The sequence below is a fragment of the Gossypium hirsutum genome, chromosome D07 (assembly GCF_007990345.1).
Source record: "Gossypium hirsutum isolate 1008001.06 chromosome D07, Gossypium_hirsutum_v2.1, whole genome shotgun sequence".
In the NCBI taxonomy this organism is placed as follows: Eukaryota; Viridiplantae; Streptophyta; class Magnoliopsida; order Malvales; family Malvaceae; genus Gossypium; species Gossypium hirsutum.
Window position 1 is genome coordinate 3,794,428 of NC_053443.1, and position 20,691 is coordinate 3,815,118.

The following is a 20,691-nucleotide window of genomic DNA, read 5'->3' on the forward strand; positions in this document are numbered from 1 at the left end:
TATAAAGCTAGCGAGGGTGCAATTGAAATAGTTTTACAAAATCGGAATAAAAATATGAAGTTTTTTTTGCTAAGTCATAGCATTGATTATGAAAAGATATAATAATTTGTTGTGGTGGATGTAATAACCTTTAGATATATTATTAAATTGACAATTCATAAAAGATTTAACTTGCGTCTAATGGTTATTGTTATAACCTTTTATGAATCACTATACAGTAAAGTTTATATTAAAATTCTTGAAGGATTTAGGATGCTAGAAGAATATTGAAGTTCTCGAGAAATTGTTCATTTATATGAATTGAAATAATTTGAACATATGTGGTAAAATTGACTTAGTGAATAGTAGTTGAAGGAAGATTATAAAATGATCCAAAATAACTATTTGTGTTTTTATAAAAGAATCATGATTAAAGGTTATTATGATTATTGAAAAATTAGTATTCAAGATTGAATACGTAGAATATGAGAAAATATGTGATATTTTCATGAGGGGGAGTAAATACGCATTGCACTCTTTTTCCCTTAATCGAGATTTTGTCCCATTGAGTTTTCTTGGTAAGGTTTTTAATGAGATAGCATATTATGCGCATTATAAATTGTGTACTCTTTTTCCTTCATTAGATTTTTATCCCACAGGATTTTTCCTAATAAGGTTTTAACGAGGCACATTATCTACCAATGGACATTCAAAGGGGAGTGTTATGAATATATTATTAAGTGGATGTCTATTATGATCAAGATAAAGTTTTAATGTACTTTAAATTCTAATAGTTATTAGAATTTGATCTCTACTTCTTTTATGCTTCATATGCCTATAAATAGAGACTTTGATGAAGCATTGTAATCACCCATTTTGATCAATAAAGCACATCTTCTATTACTTCTATATTTTTTTTTGTTATTTATTCTCTCCATCTCTCTTTATTTTATAACAATAAAATATTTTTACATTATTTATTTTCTAAATTAACAATAAAATTCATTAAAAAATTACTCTCATATCTATATTGTTAATAAAACCATTGACCGAGTTAGTGTCAACCTCAACTAGGTTACAAACTTGGCTGGAAAAATTATGGGAATGCCCTTCTGTAATTAAAATAAGTTATATTATTCGAATGTATTTTACAATATGCATATTGTGGGATTTAAACCCACGCCAATCGTTTTAGTAATACATTTAATTTATCACGCAACTAAAATTTTATTTTCATATTTTTATACATTTTAATTTTATTATGCATACTCTATTATCTCCATCAGTTGTATATCTACACTATTATTTAAGTTTGTTACTAAGCTGGCGTCACCTTCAATCGAGTTGGTGGTAAATTACAAGAATTCCCTTTTATAATTAAAATAAGTTAGGTTATTTGAGGGTATTTAAGTCCTTTCACTTTAAAAACAATAAAAATATACATATGTTGGGATTCAAATCTACACCAATTACATTATTATAATGTTAATTTACCACCCAACTAAAATTTTATTTTGATATTTTTGTACATTTAATTTTATTATGCACACTCTATTACCTTCATCAGATGTATATCTATACCTACTATTAATAAAACCCCTGACGGAGATCATGTCATTCTCAACCGGATCACCAACTTAGTTAGAAAATTTACGAGAATGCCCTTTTGCAATTAAAATAAGATATATTATTCAGTGATATTCGAACTCACACAAATTGTATTAGTAAAACTTTTAATATATCATTCAACTAAGGTTTTATTTTAATATTTTTATACATTTTAATTTTATTATGCACGCTCTATTACCTCAATTACTTGTATATATTAATAATGTATTTGATTGAGTTGGTGTCACAAGTTAAGTCGACACTAACTTAAGATCGATGATAACATCATGATAAACAATTTATTATAATTTTTAATTTTAATAACATACATATTTTATGTATTATTATTATTTAATTGCAAATAATAAGTTTGATTATTTATTGTAAACATACTTTTATATTTTCAAATTATAATATTCACACGTATTAGTATATATAAAATGCTCAAATGTAAAGGCCAAGGGCTAAGGGCTCACCACATATTTTATGTTTTTATATAATTTATTTATTTTCATCAAGATTCATCTTATTGTATTTTTTTTTATCTCTAACCTAATTTTATATTTAAAGTTTCATGTTTAAAATAGTTTAATTAAATTTAAAAATAATGTTTCATCTATAATTATATTATTTGTACTTTATTGATTACGAATAAATTCTTTTAAAAAATAAATTTATGTAATTATTTTAAATAAAATAATGTATAGGTATTATATTAAATAACTTTTAATATTTTATAAAAAAAATGTATTTTTGATATAGATGGAAAAAACCTTTATAATTTAACTTCCATTTTTCATTTAAATAAAACATTTTTATAATTTAACTTCCATTTTTCATTTAAATAAAACATTAATAAAAATATTATTTGATATATTATTATCATTTTTATTAATTTTTAATTATTTTTTATTTGAGATAAATATAGTTACAATAAAATTTTTAATTATTTATTAATTTCATAAATTTTTTAAAATATTAATTTCATAAATGGTTGATTTTAGAAAATATACAAGATCAAATATGTGACGAGGATCACACAATTCAAACCTTTCAGAAATGAATGCCTAATGAGAGCTTTGATAATTGTTTCATAAAAGTGAAGACATATAATTAAAAATTTTATTTTATACAAATTTTAATCTAATGTCTTTAATAATAAATATACTTCCTTTCATATGAGTGTATTATTGCGATGTTTAGTATTTATTTTTTGATATAATGTCTAGAATTACTTATAGCTCATCTCCAATTTTTAAATAAGAAAATAATGCGTTCCAGAGAATTGGAACACACATCCCCTTATACTGCCAACAATATCAATAACAACTGAACTAAAATTCAATCGACTACCACCATTAATTTTAAATCTTATTATACTCGATCTCTTAATTACAATAATTAATTTCCCCGAATACATACGCATTGTGATAAGAAAAGAAATGAGTAGTGATGGGAGCCGGTGTATGCTTGACTTGTCTCCCCAAATGACGCAGTCCAATCAGCCCAATTCCCAAGAATAGACCCAACAAAGCAGCCACAAACCGATGAAAGTACCCCTGGTCCCTCACTTTCCCCCTTCTCAGGATTCGTTTCCATCAACGGACACAAATCAATCACAACTCATGCGGGGCCCTTCATTGCGACGCGTACCCTCTAGCTCAATCTCTACCATCCAATAGCTTTGCTACACACATCTCTCTCTCTCTCTCTTCCTCCATTTGCTTTCTGCAAACGAAAGCTTCGTGTACCTTTGTCTTCCCCCCAAAAGCGCCATCAAATCATGATAATAATAACCACATAATAGTTAACAACAACAGCAACAAAATCTTAATGAACCTTCCTTTTCTTTTATCCAGAAGATATGGATGAAAAAAATGTGTATAAAATATATTTATAAGCTTTGATATAATTTTTTAAGTGAGATTTATTTGTGATAGTTAAATTTAAAATTTTAGGATAAATTATATAGTAAATCATTAGTAAATTTTTATTCTAGTCATATAATTAAAAACATAATTTAGTCGTAAAAAATTATTCAAAATTTTTTATTTTAATCATTGAATTGTTAAAATTTATACTACATAATTTTCTTTGTTTGTACTTTTTGCACCAATTGGAAGTTTTTTTTTCTTCTTTTCTACAATTTAATTTTTTTCATGAAACATCTTTGAATGTTATGAATCTGTGAATCAAAATTCAAACAATTTTTTTCTCTGATCTCCGACACTGATCGTCAATGGATCTAAGGTATATTCTACTCGTTGATTGGAGCTTGTGGACGGAGCTTCCTTTTAGAAAAAAAAACTAATTAGCCCAGTGACTTTAATAAGTTTTTTAAAATAGATTATTGACTTAAAAGAAAACTTTCGAATAGTTCAATGACTAAATTATAACTTTTTAAATTAAGTGACCAAATAAAAAATTTACTCATAGTTTAATCACAATTTACTCAAAATTTTAAAAATTATGTGCCTTAAGTTTAATTCTCATTATAAAATTATTTTATTAAAAAACATAAAAAAGATAAAAGCACATTTATTAATTACCTTTATATATAATGATATTTTAATAATTTCCTATTGCCTCCTGATACAAACTACTTAATATGAATATAGATAAATAAAGATATAATTTTGAATTTCATCTAATTTAAAAAGATTAAAAAGTTAAAAGTTATTAGCCTAATTATTAATAAATGTAGAAATTGTTTATTTCTTTTTAATTTACTACTTATAAATTATCGAAAATAATTAGAAAAAACATAATTTTTATAAAGTAAATGGTAAAATCCTTTTTAACTAAAGTTGTATTTGATTTTATATAAATAAATAATTAAAACCCCATGTTTTCGATATATATTTTAATTTAGTTCGGCCGCCTATACATGAAGGGAGAGAGGGAGGCTGGGAGAGTGCTTGCCTTCGGATATGTAAACTGCCCTACTTTTCATTGTTATCGGAGCTTTACCTTTTTTATATATATTATGTTTGATCTAGATTTGATGGTTTTTCTTTTTCGTTAGTGTCTTTGTCCATGGACATCACTGTTGGATTTGTTGTTGTGTATCTGTGCCACTTGGGTTTGTCACCGACATCTGTACCTTGTGCATGATAGAGAGAGAGAGAGAAAGACAAGTGAACCTGCCATAAGACCAGTGAGTGGATGTTGATGATAAGAAAGAGGGAGAGAAGGGGTTCTTCTTCTACTTCTTTCTTTGATTCTTCTTTCAACGTTTTGGGTTTTGGTTTGTGAGAGAAATAAAACCCTTTTTCTGGACACGTAGTTGGTTCTAATACTGAAAACGGCATGGATCGTCGATTTTGAGGTTTTTAACTTTTGGTAACTTGTCCCTAAATGGGGGTGTTACTGTGTTTTTCAGATCTGACTCATTCCTTTTCTTCGTTTTTCTTTCCGTAATTTTTATTTTTGGGGTTCATTTGTTTTCGTTATTGGTAAGCAGGTTTTACCTTTCATCATCATCTTCATGATCTGTGTAATCTCTCATTCATGGAACATAGAAATTGACAGAAGAGAGTGAGCACACAAAGGCACATGTATAAGCCTATACTTTTGCTTTTGCGTGCTCACTTCTCTTTCTGTCAGCTTCCAGTGCCGGAATTTGATCCATCTTTTTTGGTCACTTCTCCGCCTGTTTTGTTCCTCCATTTCTATCTCTCTCTCATGGTCGGTCTCGTCGAAGACAAGGAATATGGTGAGTGGTGTGCCTTGCCATGCCATGCCTTGCGATGATCTGACTGTCTCCTTTCTCAATTTATGCTTTCTTTTTTTTAATGCGATTAGTAGGCTTTTTGATGTTATTCACTGTTGTGGTACGCCTGGTTACTGTGCGGATATAGCGGCAAAAACTATGAATAGCATGGGACCATTCACGTTATCCATTTCCTATTAGTAAGCCTAGTATGCTCCTCACTCCTCCCCTCTACAAACCCTTAATTTCTTCTTCTTTTTTTCTTTCTTTTTTTCCGATCATATTCAATACCCAGAAATTTGTTCTTATTATCAGGTTGCTTGGAATCTCTAAGTGGGAAATGGAGTTTTGTATTCCTTGGTTTAATTTAACCCTACCCTTTCTCAGGTGAGTAAAGAAGAGACTACTAGGACTTGGATTTATGATGATGTGAGTAAAGAAAAGGCAAATCCTTTTTCCTTTCCAAGTACTTGCATTATGCATGATTTATTAATTGACTTGGCTTTACAGGTGGTGCTCTATATTTTGATACTTCCATGATTGTAATTGTATCCATGTCTTTGTTATTTCTTGTATCTCCAATGGCATTTAGTTATGTTTTAGGATTAAAGAGTCAACATTACATGCAATCAACAATTTTCAAACTCTAAGATTACATGCAATCATTTTTGCAGCCTAAATGTTTGAACTTTTGTGGAGATGAAACTTCATAATATATTGTTTGTTCTTCAATGTTTGATATGAATGATTGCTTCTTTTCTTTTGTTGATTCCTGAATTCCAATTTTTGAGAGAAAATTAATTATGTAAACAAATTCTCTTCTGTTACAGTTTATCAAAAAGATTTGAGACCCTCCCCCCCCCCCCAAAAAAAGAAGAAAGAAATTTGCTGATTTCGATTTCGATCAACACCTCTGTTGTTTATGTGGTTAATTACTTATAGATTGAAATGAATTGCTAAAACAATTCAACTCGCAGTGAACTAGATAACGTTTTGGTTAATCATGTTATGCAACTATTTGACACCTTAAAGCTAATGTTGATTGCAAGGCCGATACCTATAGAATCATTTTTCTCTGTCAAAAATTGTTATGCTCTTTTCGGGAATATAAATTCGAAGATTTGGATTTCATTTGTTATATAAATTGCGAGAACGTTATGCATTCATTAGGTATAAATTAGTTGAGATTCATTATATTTTTGAAAGTATAAAAACATGAATTTCAAATTCTCAAATGTATTTGGGAATTTCAGATTCATTATTAAATAGCCATCTAACAGATCAATGAATTTGAGAACTAATCATAAATGTTATATTTGTATGTGTCTATTATGTAGCTTTCACTATTTTTAAAATCTAAATATTTGAAAATCCAAGTTCACTTATGTTTTGTTTAAGCATATAGTTCTATTGGAAACAATGGTTATTCCTTCTTTTTTTCTTAATGATTCAATTGACTCTAGTTGGTTCTAGCTAGATAGCTTGTTCTTGATTGCACGTGCAATATTATAACTGCATGCAAGGTAATTGTTCATTTTAAACAACATGAAATTGTATTAATTTTTTCATCTTTCTTTGTATTTTGTTTATTGGGGATGGGATGTCAAATTCTGATCTATTAAGATATAAAACATTTGTGATTATCTGCTAATATATGTTTTAATTTTTGAAGGGATAAATGATAAGTAACATGAATAAGTTACTTGTAAGTACCTAAAACACACTGATCTCAGGTTTCAAAGTCTTCACTGAAATTGTTTGAAAATTTCGGGCTTTCATGTTTCATTAGATAAAATACCATGGTCGCATCAAATTTTTGTTTGACACATATTCGGATATGAGTATTAGGGTATGGTTCAATCGGACTCGTATCTGTAATGTCTGCTTACTTGAGTACTTTTATGTGGTTATACTTTTCGCAGGGTTTAAATTCCATTGGCAAAACCTTGCCCCATGATCCACCTCCTTAGCCACTCGCATGTTTGAATTGTTTTGCCTGTTTTATTATTATTGAATCTTTTCCTAAACTATATCGTTTGAATTACCAAGCATCCAATTGGTTTAATTCTCCATATCTTATTTTTGCTTTACTCACTACTTTAACTCCAATCATCAGTTTACATGCCAATGTGCAATATATCTTCTCTACTATACACACACACACACACACACACAAACACATGTATGTATATATATTCACGCACATTGACAATGAATTTTTAACTCCACATTCTGGGTTAAGAGACTGTTATACATGTGTCTTTTTTGGAATATATTTTAAGAATATGTGTGCACTCTACTAACTTTGCTTGTGAAGTATAAAATTTTGCTGGTGATGGTTGAAATATTTTTTCTTTTCAACAAATAGTAATTTATGGTACATTTGTATTTTCATCGTTTGAGGTATTGAGTGGATACGTTCTTGGTCTTTTGAAGTTGAAGAGTTCACTTATGTTACAGTAGTAAAGTAAAGCCCTTACATTTACACATTTCTATATTATAATATACAAGCTTTATTTTTGTGCTTGGTGCAAATGAAAGTTTTGTGTTTTTAATTTTTTGGCTCCCGAATTATACTGACCACAAATGAGTTGAATGAATTGGTAGAGATGGTCAAATTATGGGATCCTCAAATGTCAGCCTGTCTGCAAATATCCAGGTACTTAATTCTTAAAAATCATGCAACTTTTGTCGTCGGCTTTGCTGGGAATCCATCTTGGGGGAATATGACACCTTTTTGATGTTCAGAGACAATTCCGATCGGTGTTTCCTTAATGTATACATTGCAAATATCAATTATAGGTTGACTGCATTTAAATAGACTCATGTTTAATGTTTTCAGACTACTGTTAGCATTAATTTTGACAGAAGTGCATCCAATTAATGTTGGTTTTTGATACATACATACATACATACATACATACAAACACACACACACATATATATGTATCTATATATATAACTTTATATAAAACCTCATCTGTCTGACTAATTCAGACATTGTAAGGCTTAAGAATGCAATAATGGATTTCTCTTAGAACTTTTAAATTTCAAACCATAATATATTTGAAACAATGTCATTCAAGGTTTGTGCCTAGGCACGCCTGCCCCTTGTCCCTTGGCACTAGAAAACAGAAGTGTCTTGGACCCTTTTGGGGAGGTCCATTTGATCAGGCAAACCGTTTGACCATAAGGCAAGGTATCCAACTCTACTTCCCAGTGTTTGAGTGTTCATATATATGCATAGACCATAAGGAAATTATACATATTGACTAACAAAAAAGTTTACTAGTTTGGTAGATAAATTAGAACACGCTTTAGAGTTCATTACGATTTAATCTTCATATATATAGACACACATATACATATTGTGCTTTTGCTTACTCGGGCTAGTGCTTTTATTGTGCCTTTTGCATGAGGTAAAATAAGGGTTCTGGCACCTAGAGTGCAAGATGCACCCTTGACTACACTGATTTGAACTTTTTAACATTGTTGGACGTTTACATGAATCTATGACAGATTTGTTCGATGCCAGAATTAGCAGAAGAAGTTCATATGATGAGCTGTACTTTTAGTTTCGCACTAGATATCATGTCTTGATAGGTAACTTAATTTGTCCTTAATTATAGTATTCTATATCTATGTTCTTTTTAATCATATAATTTATTCACTATATCTGTATCCGAAGAGATCAATTCATCTGCACGACAATTGCACAATATGGGAGCATGATAGTGCTTGGAACCATGTTGGAATCCTTGGTTTTTTACTTCAAAACTTTTTCAAAGAAAAAGATGCAACGAAATAAAGTATTGTACATGGAGGTGATGTGTGCACATTGCATGGCCTGAATTCTTGCCAATGTAAGTACTAAACTTCAACAACTAAAACCTTTTCATTGGTGGAGTACATTCTAAATATCAATTTTATATAGAAAAGTTTATAGTGCTTCACTTTGTCGACTTGAAGAGCAAGCATTATCTTTGTTATCCGGACTAACTGCATCGGATATAGGTATAAACGGTGAAGTTTTCCTTTGAAAGTTTTTGGTAGGTATATTTAGAAGATTATATCCCATACTCATATTCAAGTGTGGGGACTTTGTTGTGGGCGGGAAATCGATGCCTATATTCGAGCACTAGACATAGAAGTTATTACACAATTACATAAATAAGGTGTTGATGGTTGTTTTGTGTTGGATGAAAATGGTATTGTCAAAAGCTGGAAGTTGCTATCAACTCACTCATTCTTAATGATTAAGATGATAAGTAAACATCGAAGTTCAATCTGACATCAGATATATTAACACCAAAGATTTCATTCCGAAGGGGGTGATTCGTTGCTGTATATAACTAACAGAACCTTGAACCTAGAGTTTTAGATTCAAATTTTGGTATCATTTATGCGCTATCTTTTGCTTGTGGTGCATGCATCTATGGTTGAAGGCTAATGTTTGAAGAACTTAAGTTATATGCTTTCAGTGGAATTTAAAAATTTTACAAGCATATATGGGTATAGTAAAGTTATTAAAAAGTTCTACAAGATGGACGATGATTTATGACTAGAACTATATTGATAAAAATATCGAATTTAGAAAATTATTAATTTTAACCTTGTAAACATAAAATTTAGTATCATTTTGAGTAGTTGTAGATAAAAATTAAAAATATTTTAAAAAAGAAAAAAAATATGCTTACTTTGAAGCAAACACAACACTTTAAGGGTTTCAAAGAAGGCTTGGTGCTGTTGAAAATTGTGTTATTTATTCATGTAATACAATTTTACCTTTAATAGGAAATTTTTCTTTTAAAAGAATTTATGAATTTTCTTTTATAATTACATTTATCAAGTTTTACTGACCAAATTTCATATTTGAAAAAGATATTATAAAAATAGCATAGAATTCAACAAGATGTTTTAAGATTCAGTGTTTAGCTTATTGGTCTTGTGTTGTATAAAAAAGAAAGTAATCCTCAACGCAGCGTTTGCAAAAGACAGCGATAACGATTCATAACTAAGATCTTCAGTCAGCAGAAGGGTGGGTGTTTTTCGGTTTTCATTGATAAAAGGAAAAAGTTTGAGAATTATTAAATATGGGGGCAGATTCAATCCTCAAATGCCATATCAAAGTGATTTTACTCCATTCCCACTTCTACTTCTTTCCAACCACCTACTTACTGTCTCAAATAACAAGTTTATATCATATTTTATCAATTATTTACTATTAGTGAATCGATGGTTGGAGACTATGGTCAAACTGATACTGATTTAAGGTGAATTTAAATGAGCAGTGCGTTTATCTACAATTACTGTAAAAATAGCGGTGGTGATGAGATTAAATACCATAGCGATATTATAGCATGAAGCAAAAAGTAAACTAAACGCAACGCACCGCACCTAATCGCCCATCTAAACCCACCCTTAATTGGGTTCTGACTTCTTTTTTTATTCTTCTAGCCCTAAGAAATTTCATTGTTTCCAATTGCTCAATGTTTGTAAGCTACTTCCCAACAACAACAACCATCAATAAAATTAATTAAATACACTTCAAAATTCAGTTCCACGACGAAATAAAGGGGCACAAATCTCTGTATTAGACTTTTGCTTTACCAGTTAACATCTCCAGCGCTGAAAAATTATTGTAATCATTGAGTGTAAGTTAATATTAGACATTCTTAGAGAGCACCCCAGCCGCAAACAGCAGATTCCTCCTCGAAAACTGCACCATATTCCAATTTTATATACACATTCGACCAAGTTAAACATTGCATACTACGTTGAGAATATGAATTAACTTACCCGCAAACTATACACTGGACTAGACTTGGTTGCCAAGGTTTTCAACGATCTCAGTCTGTTGGGATTTCCACTCCTTTTGTTCATTCACATTCCAGGCAATATTTTTAGTTTATAACTTCAAATATAAACATATTAGCAGATCAACATTCTTATATCTAACTTACTTTTCTTCGTTTTTCGGGGCCTTTGTGCTTGTTGTGACATCCCACAATTTTACAGTGCAATCAGCTGATCCAGATGCTAGAACCGTACCTTCACAACTGCATGTGCAGTAACGGGGATGAATATCAAGGCACTAACAGGTATCAACATCTAGAAACAAGTGAATTTCAGTATATGATTTTTGGATATATAGGAGTAAGGATTCCCACCTGAAAGCAAGTGACCATACGCAAGAGGTGTGACCCATCAAAGGCGTAACACACCGTCCACTTGAAAGGTCCCACATCATGATTGTGCCATCTTCATCACCAGAAGCCATATAGCGGCCGTCAGGTGACATTGCTAGTGACAATATCATACTCCTATGACCAACGAAAATCCGAACACATTCTCCACTTTGTACATCCCACAATCTTACCGTTCTGTCACTAGAGCCTGTGGCAATATAGTTGCAGTTGGCATGCCATTGCACGCACTGAGACAAGAAGGTTAAACTGTTTATGATTGGGTTTGAAATATGATACAAGAGCCAGCACACTTTCAAAAATACAAAAAATAATTAGAAAGCTCTAAAAGATAGTAGACTTTATTCAGACAGGGAGAATGGTGCCCACCCAGGTTGATAAAACATTTAGACTAGCAAACCAGAGAAAGGGATATCAGTACTTACATCAACATCAGACAAGTGTCCTGCCATTATTCTCAAAGGTTGTATTCTATCCATTGACCAAATCCTTGCTGTTCGATCATGTGAAGAGCTGGCAAAATAGTGTCCTACAGGACTAAACTGCAGGAGATAAGGAACATTGAAATGCATTAGAGGTAGAAGGGAAAATCGGTCTCATTCAAGAGAGCGAAAGTAGATGAACTTTAGTAAGGTAAGATTTCATCAAACATAGCGGAAGATCGATCAATCATACCTGAACATCCCATACAGGATAATTATGACCCTTGTAGCAAACAAGATTTGCATTTAGTTTTGTGCTCCACAAGCGAACTGAAACAAGTCCATCATTTTAAGGTCCCAGGAGTTAAAAGAGTACAGTAACAAAAGCAAAAATATTTAAAAAGGAAAAAAAGGAGGGGGAGGGGGAGACTGGGGGGAAAGTGAAGGTGAAGGTGGAAGTGAAGTAAGACAAAGGGGAGTGGAATATATCGTACTTGTTGTATCTGCTGAAGAGGAAATAATAAAATCACCAAGAGGACTAAAGGTGGCTGAATAAACTGGTCCTGAATGACCCTCAAACAATGTATAGGATCTTTTCACACCATTTGGTCCCGCAACATGTTCACTTGAAGTAGAATCATTTTCACCCTGCAAAGTAGCTGCCACTTGCACTAGTTTGTGAGAATATCTATGTAGACTTAGACTAATTCAGTCAAACAGAACTACAAAAATGGTATATTAAAATTGCAGAGTCAAACCCAAAGAAATTCCAAATATTTTTAGGGTAAAACTTCAAGAGATACTGCAATGGTCACAGGGAGATAAATACAAATTATTTTGACTTACAACTACCAGCTTGTTGGCCCAGCTTTGCCATATCCCAAACCTGTGGTGCACAAATCAAAATTAGAAACCACATGTTTCCAAAATAAGTAAATAAGACACCAATAAAACAGCAATTATATATCTTGCACACTGATTTAAGATACAACCTTCAGTGATGAGTCTGAGAACCCTCCAGCAACAAAAGATCCATCCTGGGATATTGATGAACAGTTCAAACTGAAGACAGATTAAATAAAACACAATAAGTACCTAGAGACATTAAAGGTAAACTTGACCATTAAATCAATCAATCAATAGACATTACCCATTATGCGTGTTGAGGAACGTATAAAAGCTGACAGATGGCAATGCAACGCTACTCAACTGTACACGGTTTCTTAAGTCCTCGAGTATAGACTGTTCTACCTCTGTAGACCTGAAACAATCATTAAGAAAATAATTCAAAGAAATAACATGCAACATGGCAATCTGAGCATTATTGCTTTTGCCATAGATTTCACATCGAGAGAAGTCCACTGCTATATGGCAGATTATTTCACAAGCATTAGCTGGTAGGAAAAAGACCAAAAAATGCATATCAAGTTCTCACAGTTCTAATTCCTTGGCCTAAAACCCCACACCTGGGAAGTACAAGCCCTAGAGAGTCTAAAACCAAAACAAGACAGAAAGTAACAACAATAAAGTCATTTGGGTGAAAAAGTTCCAAGATCTGTATAAACAAATTTTAAACCCTTAAATATTAGGAGTAATTGCAAGGGTGAATGAGTGACCTCTTGACGCAAAAATCAAAAAAAAGAGAGCAACAAACCATGGTAACTTCTGTTTATATTCACGTATCATATCCTATTAAGAACTGGCAAAAAAGCATGCTGATAGAATATTGCATATCCAAGTTCACTTCCACTAACTCTTTTCCTTTCATTTCACAGGAGAGTTAGACAAAAAGTTGATAATTCCGTGATGGTTTTAATTCAGTGAAAGATTAGCACACTACATTAAGCATCAATCCTACATCTGAAGAAAATAATGAAAAGAGGGAATCATTGAAAATACATTACGGGCAAAGTGAGCTCTGGCTTGACTCGTGGTGCAGCAGGGGTGGGTTTAGCCTCAGGGCGAGCACTTTTTGCTGTCGCATTAACAGCTTTGTCCTTTTTCAACTTTTTTGTTGAAGCACCTTGCTTTCCACCTTCTACTGATCTTTTCTGAAAAAGAAATAGAAAGGACAAAGACACAATTGTGTGTATTAGTTAAACATCAACTTCATTAACCCAAAAGTACACTTGAAAAATCAAGTATAAATGAAACGTCAAACATATACATTTTAAATGAAGAAAGGAAAATAAGGAATTGTTACAGGGATTTACAACAATATGTACCTTACTGTCATCTACATCCCCTTCTTTGTTCTCTGCTTCTGCCTTTTCAGAATCTGAAAGCAAACCTCCTTCCTTCTCCAAACGATCTTCTAAGGAGTCTTCTAGTAACTATGAAAAGTATATGAGCCTCAAAATTAAAGACAAGTAGAAATATGTGAACATGCATGCACATGTATGTCTGTATAGCTGCTACTCAAAGCCCAAGCGAGTGTTGGATACAGATATGTGCCTACCATGAGTATGCTCAATTTTTTCCCAAGTTTTCCCATACATTTGGAGTATCATATCCTATACTCTTATCAGAATACATGCTCAACAAGGTGTCAGACATGAGTAATTTAAGGGAAAAAAAAGAGTCCAATTAACATAGCTATGGAGTTTGAAGATAGAGATACGATTTTAGCATAGAGCTTATGGCAGTAGGAACCCCTTTGCTTCAATGATAGCGAATTATATGTGCTAAATCCATCGAAAATTCATTTAAAGAGATAATTACAAGAACAGTGACTCACTCCCCAATGAATTTCTTTCTGATTTATCAGACTAGCTGCATCCTGGCAGCTTCCAATTAGTGTTACAACCTCTGTATCATCAGAAATCGAACCAGGCTGTCCAGAAGTAACTGCAAGGAAACAAAGACAACTGTAATCAGATAGTACACCTTCTTCTCTATGAGTTATCCAAAACATCAGCAATCAAAATGACATCACCTTGGAATTTGATATGTTCATTGATGACCCCCAGCATAGCAGTGGACTGTGTTTTATGCAAATATTGCAGCAGAAGGCCATATGAATACTGCCAAGATGATTAAGAAAACAGTTCAGGCAGTTCGATAGGAGAAGGATAGAGCCTGACTAATATCATTAGCAGTCATAAAATAAAGAATTTGTGGCAGTTACCTGACATATCTTGATGTTAACTTTATTCTGCCTAAGAGAACGAGCGAACTCCATCTCCTAATTAAGAAAACAACTACTAATGAGAAGAGTGATTCTCCTATTTAAGCTAAATACAGAAACAATAGGATGTTAAATAACCTCCAAATGAGACTGCGAAAGAACGCCTTCCAACTTTTGAAGGTCCCGTGAGTGCATCAGTTCATGGTCCTCGTGAAAGGCATTAAAAAAGGTTCTAGCTGCAAAAGAAAGACCAAAAATGTTTGAGAGACAAACCTATCAGATATATTGTATAGGATACATGAGAATGATAAAGTCAAGTTAGTTTAACACATACCCTCTTGCAAATGTCCTTTCGCCACCAGATCCATGAATGAATGTATAAAGACTGGATAAAGCACGCGAAGCAACTCATGCTGCATACATTCAAAATCTAGCTTATGCCCCCGGAAGTGAAAACACATATCAGATGACCAAATATCAAACAAATACCTTGTATAAATCTAGGGAACTATAAGTCCACGACCTCAGTTTGCTATACCCATCCTGGTACCGTGCCACATCATCCTCCGACCTGGAAACAACCTTGATATTAAAAGAAGCAGTGAAATGCAAACAGAAAGGAGACAACAAGAAAATATTCAAATCCTTCATGGATTAGCGTTCTTCTAATTAGCATTCTTTACCACACTGTCTGTCATGACTCGACTCAGCCCACTGGACATGGGCAGTGTAGTGAAAGAATAATCCAGAGTTGTCCTCTTTGGATAGGCACAGATCCCTCAAGGTTTTGTCACCCTCATGTGCACCTTCAGAGATTCGAACCCTGTCTCAACACCCAAAGAGGACAATTCCGGCTTACGTGAGATTATGTTCTCACGACATGACCCATGCTCAGCGAGATGAGTCGGGTTCTGACACTGTCAAAATAGGCATTCATGCTAACAAGAAATTTGACTAATTATTAACCCACACTTAACTTTGGCTATCACCTTGGACATTTCGTAAGAGTTCAGAAGTCGAAATTTGACTCAACTTCTCTGGAAATTATAGCATTCCACATGCTTCTTATCAATATTCTTCATTTTAATGTTTTCTAGAGTTTATATTTAAGTAAAATCAAACATAAATAATTGAGTATCAAAACAGATTTCACCTGAATAAAAAAAATTAAGCAGTTGACCAAAAGAATGCAAAAAGAAAAAGAAAACCGGAATGGAGGGTTAGGGTTTGCATTGAACTTACTGGGAAAAGTGGTGAATGAACTTAGCAAGATCAGGGTCGTTGTGGAAATCGATTGGAGCGGACTCCTTCTTCTGAAGATCCTCCAACAATTGCTCCGCTTCTTTGAATCCTTTCTTCTTCAAATAAGCTGCCACGAAGCTATTCACAGCCTGCATATTTTCCATTTTGTATTCTACCCCTTTTTTCAAAAATAACAAACAATCCTTTACCAAAAAACCAAAGCTCACACTCTCCTCTTTGCTCCTCTTCGTTTTCTTCTCTTGTTTTGCTTCTTTGAGCGACGATGAATTAGGGATTTTATATCTGGGTTCGTGCGCGGATTCGAAATTTATTCAAGGACCCATTATTAATTGGACCATTTTACTGTTCATACCCATAATTAACTTGATGCTTTTTACGGGTTCATGCCCAATCTAATCCAATCCAGTTTTCCGGAAGCCCATGTGATTTTCTTTTTTTCTTTTTATGATACTCGATTTTGAACCTAAATTGCAATATTAGTTTTTAATAGCCATAAATTTAGCCCTAATATTAACTTATTTTAAGATTTTAATTTTAATTTTTTTATTACTTTGGCTCTTCATCTTTAAAATTTAGTGAAATTGTTATTTTGGACATGCAAAATTTATTGAATTGTTAAAATTTTAACAACATTGACATTGTTGAGGGGAATCAACTCTTTCGGGAGAAGTCTTTGAAGTGTCGTCTGTCAAACAACCAATTTATCCTTAACAACCGAAAGTATTGCCCTTGTGCCCAGATTTTTACCCCAGCCCTTGTGGAGAGTTGTATATGGTTCACAGAGGGGGCGCCTTGGGTGGTGGAGATATAACCTGCAAGACTCGTGAGAGATAAATATAGAGCGTGTAAATAATAACTGAGCTACCTAAGCGTGAGGCGGCTCGAACCACCAACCTGGTGCTTATATAACCTTTGCAACCATGGTACCAGTCAACTGTCCAACGAACGACACATAGAAAACTTCTCTTGAAGGAGTCGATCCCCTTTAACGGACATGACAACCTGCATGGTAGTCTATATGCACTTTATTAATGAATTGGATAATTTTTAGAATATATATATATAAACCTTTTTAAAAATTTTGTTGAATAAATTAATTATTTTTATTAATTATTTTGAATTTTTAAAAATTATATGTTGATTGCCACACGAGTTGTCACATTAGTATCATTAAATTTTTAACACTGTAGTTAACTTTTCCATCTAAGAAACAAAATTTTGATTAAATTTTAAAGATTGAGCATCAAAATGATAAAAAAAAACTAAAATGACAAAAGAAATAAACATAAAGGATTAAACTTATCATTATATATATATTCTCTAGCCAAAAGAAAAATAAGAAGATCTCAATTTTAAATTTTAAATAACCCATTCCTTATTGGTTGTTTAGATAAAAAGGTTTTTGATAATGTTGTGGGCCATTCCAATGAGTTTTTATCAAATTTAAACATTTAATTTTCATGTCAATTCCTATTAACACATCACCTATTGGTCTATAGGAATTTTATTTGCACAATTAAATAGATTTTTAATTAGGATTATTTATTTATTTTTAATTGCTGTAACTTGGCCTATTAATTGGGACCTTAAACCACCCCTTTTCATCAATGGAATAATTTAAAACATTTCTCGATTTTGATATTACGTAAATTTATGTCTCTTAAAAATATTAAATCAATTCTATCTCTATCAAGTTTGAAAATGAGTAATTAAAGATAATTAATCACAATAATTGATATTTTTTATCAATTATACATAATTTTGATCGATATAATAACAAATTAAGCCCTTTATGTTTACATTTGCTATCAATTTGATCATAATTTTTTTTTTAAAAACCCAAAGATATGTATAAAATTTTAAAATAGAAAATATGGAAAAAAAATAGCTTCAAGTATATATATATAGGAAAAAATATGTAAACCTAAGGATTAGGCTTTTTATTGTACCAATTAAAATTATATAAAATTGACGAAAATCATTTGTATCATCTCAAAAATTTCGATGTAACACGTGGCATTATTCTAATAACGGATAAAATAAATGTTCAAGAAAATTTGGAAATTTTAGAAAATAAAAAAATATTCATGAAGGTGAGGTGATTTTGAATATGGGATTTAATGAATGAAATTTAGAAGTGAAAATGTGATAAAAAATAAAATCGCAAAATTTTAAAAGTTTGAGGACTAAAATATAAATTTAGTCAAAAAGGGAAATAAAAGTTTTTATTTCCTATTTGACATGAGGATAAAATGGATTATGAATTAGTAGGGTGAAAATTACTTTTGGAACTAAATTGGAAAGACTAAAAAAAATACAAGAACCAAATGATAAATTATTAATGTGATTTAATTTAAAAAACAAATTAACTAATTTAGAATCGGTTATATTAATGTGCTTTGATCTTAAAATATTTAATATTAAAATAATATAAAAATTGATCATATTAATATTAATATATTATAATTTAAATAATATTATTAATAATTTCTTACATGATGATTGTACAAACCCATTTGCCCAGGCCCAACAAAATAAATAAGAAGCCCAAAACATAAAAAAGGGCATAGCCCAGACCCGATGCAAGAAGGTTTCAGAACTCCAGTCCCTCCTCCAGCGCCGCGCCACCTGCTACCATGTGCGTCTGACGCCTCCTGCCACCGCCGTACGGTCGCCTACAGACACGCAAGAAGAAAAGCAGAAGCAGACAAGACTAGACAAAAAAATTTAGCTTTCTCTCGGCTATAAAGCCGAATATTGTAAAATGTAAACGGAGGGGATTTTGTATGAAAAGAGATTAAAAAATAGAATACAAAAAGAGGTGATTTTTCCTTTCTTATGATTCTGTTCTTTTTTTTTTTTAGATCTACTTTTTTATTTATTTTGTTTTAAGAAAGTGAAAATAAAAAAGGAGAAAAGGAAAAGCTTACCTGAATCGGCCCTTAGATCTGTCGTTATCGGCCCTTCGCCGCCGACGGATTCGGGTTTAGGGAAGGGCTAAGGCCTTTTTTCTCCTTGTTTCCCCGTTCTAAAATTTTGGTCTTTGAACACGTTTCAAAATGCTGATCGGGAACGCCCTCGTGCGACGCCGGCCGTCGATCACGGTGGTGCAAGCAACGGCATTGTTGGCCGGACTTGGAGAGGACGAGAGAGAGGTTTTCAAACTCTCTGTTTCTTTTTTAAAAGGGGTGGCTAAACTGGTTTGTTTCCTCTGTTTTTTTTTTGGTTTTTATACGGGGTAAATACGACGCCGTTTTGAGCCCTTGATCAGTGGCCAAAACGACGCCGTTTTGTCTTAGACCCAAAATTGATCCGACCCACTCCAAGATCCACGTGTTTTTAGCGGAAGGGCTAATTCGCTTTTAGCCTTTCCGCTTTTTAATGGTTTTAAAATCAGGTATTCTGAGTTTTTTAATTTTGCCCCATGATTTGTTTTACGTTTTCAATTTAATCCTTGCTCGAACTACAGCGCTTTGGGGAAGGGGAAAATTCCCATTTTGATCCCCCCTTGTTATGCGCATGTTCAGAGTAGTCCCTCCCCTTAATTATTTACGGATTTCTCCCCCGAAGTTCTGTCTTAAGTTCAAATTAGTCCCCTTTTTGTATATTGTTGCTATTAATTAATTTTAATAATGTTATCATTATTTTTACTATTATTATTATGTTTAATACTGTTATTACTATTACCTTTTTTATTTATATATTTTTACTACTACTACTACTATTATTATTATTCTTATTTATCTATTTAATATTATTTTTCATTTATTAATGCATTATTATTTATTGTATTTCTTATTTATTATTATCACCATGTATTTATATATACTTTTGATCCCAAGCTTCATTATATATACATGTACATACAAACATGTTTGTCTTTTTATGTTTTATATATGTATATATATACATACACATACGCATACGTATGTTACCACCCATACATATATCTTTTGCATTTTTTTCTTTATAATTTCGAAATACAAATATACATATATTTTTAATATACGTTCATGTGAGTATTATATATTTCATATGTTTTACCTATTTTGTAGCTTCAAAATACATTTATATACATACTCGTATATTTTCATACATTTCATAATTTTTATATATACACATGCATTTTTATAGTATGTCTATATAAACCTACACACATGTTTTTGTAACTTATTTATATTTGTATGTACATATATATATACTTGTATATATTTCTTTTATATATTTTTTATAATTTACATACATATCTATATTTGTTCACACATTTTATTTTTATAAATACGTATACCTATTCCTTATATTTCAAAATCCTTTTTCCTATGTTTTATAGTTCGTATATACATATTTTTTATATTTTGCAATACATATGCATAT

At 31.8% G+C, this 20,691-nt stretch overlaps 1 protein-coding gene and 2 long non-coding RNA genes across 5 annotated transcripts; 1 reads left to right on the top strand and 2 right to left on the bottom strand.

Annotated features, from left to right (window-relative positions):
* Positions 1–4,442: 4,442 nt before the first annotated feature.
* LOC107953743 (uncharacterized) lies at positions 4,443–9,485 on the top strand. 3 transcript variants are annotated; one of them, XR_001699288.2, is made up of 4 exons: positions 4,443–5,508; positions 5,615–7,958; positions 8,819–8,902; positions 8,988–9,485. It is a non-coding gene; the product is annotated as an uncharacterized lncRNA (long non-coding RNA). The 3 variants fall into 3 exon arrangements; XR_001699287.2 differs by having other exon boundaries at positions 4,461–5,508; positions 5,615–8,498; XR_001699284.2 differs by having other exon boundaries at positions 4,444–5,508; positions 5,615–8,902.
* A 1,144-nt stretch (positions 9,486–10,629) lies between these two features.
* Positions 10,630–16,592, bottom strand: LOC121219257 (transcription initiation factor TFIID subunit 5). The gene is made up of 19 exons (XM_041097102.1): positions 16,297–16,592; positions 15,544–15,625; positions 15,389–15,467; positions 15,193–15,290; positions 15,055–15,111; positions 14,863–14,950; positions 14,665–14,774; positions 14,153–14,260; positions 13,827–13,978; positions 13,078–13,188; positions 12,920–12,989; positions 12,774–12,813; positions 12,422–12,586; positions 12,181–12,257; positions 11,931–12,047; positions 11,470–11,735; positions 11,263–11,358; positions 11,099–11,171; positions 10,630–11,018 (listed from the first exon to the last, which is right to left on the bottom strand). Exons 1-19 carry the CDS (start codon positions 16,458–16,460, stop codon positions 10,965–10,967), a joined length of 2,007 nt encoding a protein of 668 aa, XP_040953036.1. The 5' UTR covers positions 16,461–16,592; the 3' UTR covers positions 10,630–10,964.
* Positions 16,593–18,763: 2,171 nt separating this feature from the next.
* Positions 18,764–19,924, bottom strand: LOC121219258 (uncharacterized). Its single transcript, XR_005915922.1, has 2 exons — positions 19,248–19,924; positions 18,764–18,992 (listed from the first exon to the last, which is right to left on the bottom strand). It is a non-coding gene; the product is annotated as an uncharacterized lncRNA (long non-coding RNA).
* Between the last annotated feature and the right edge of the window lie 767 nt (positions 19,925–20,691).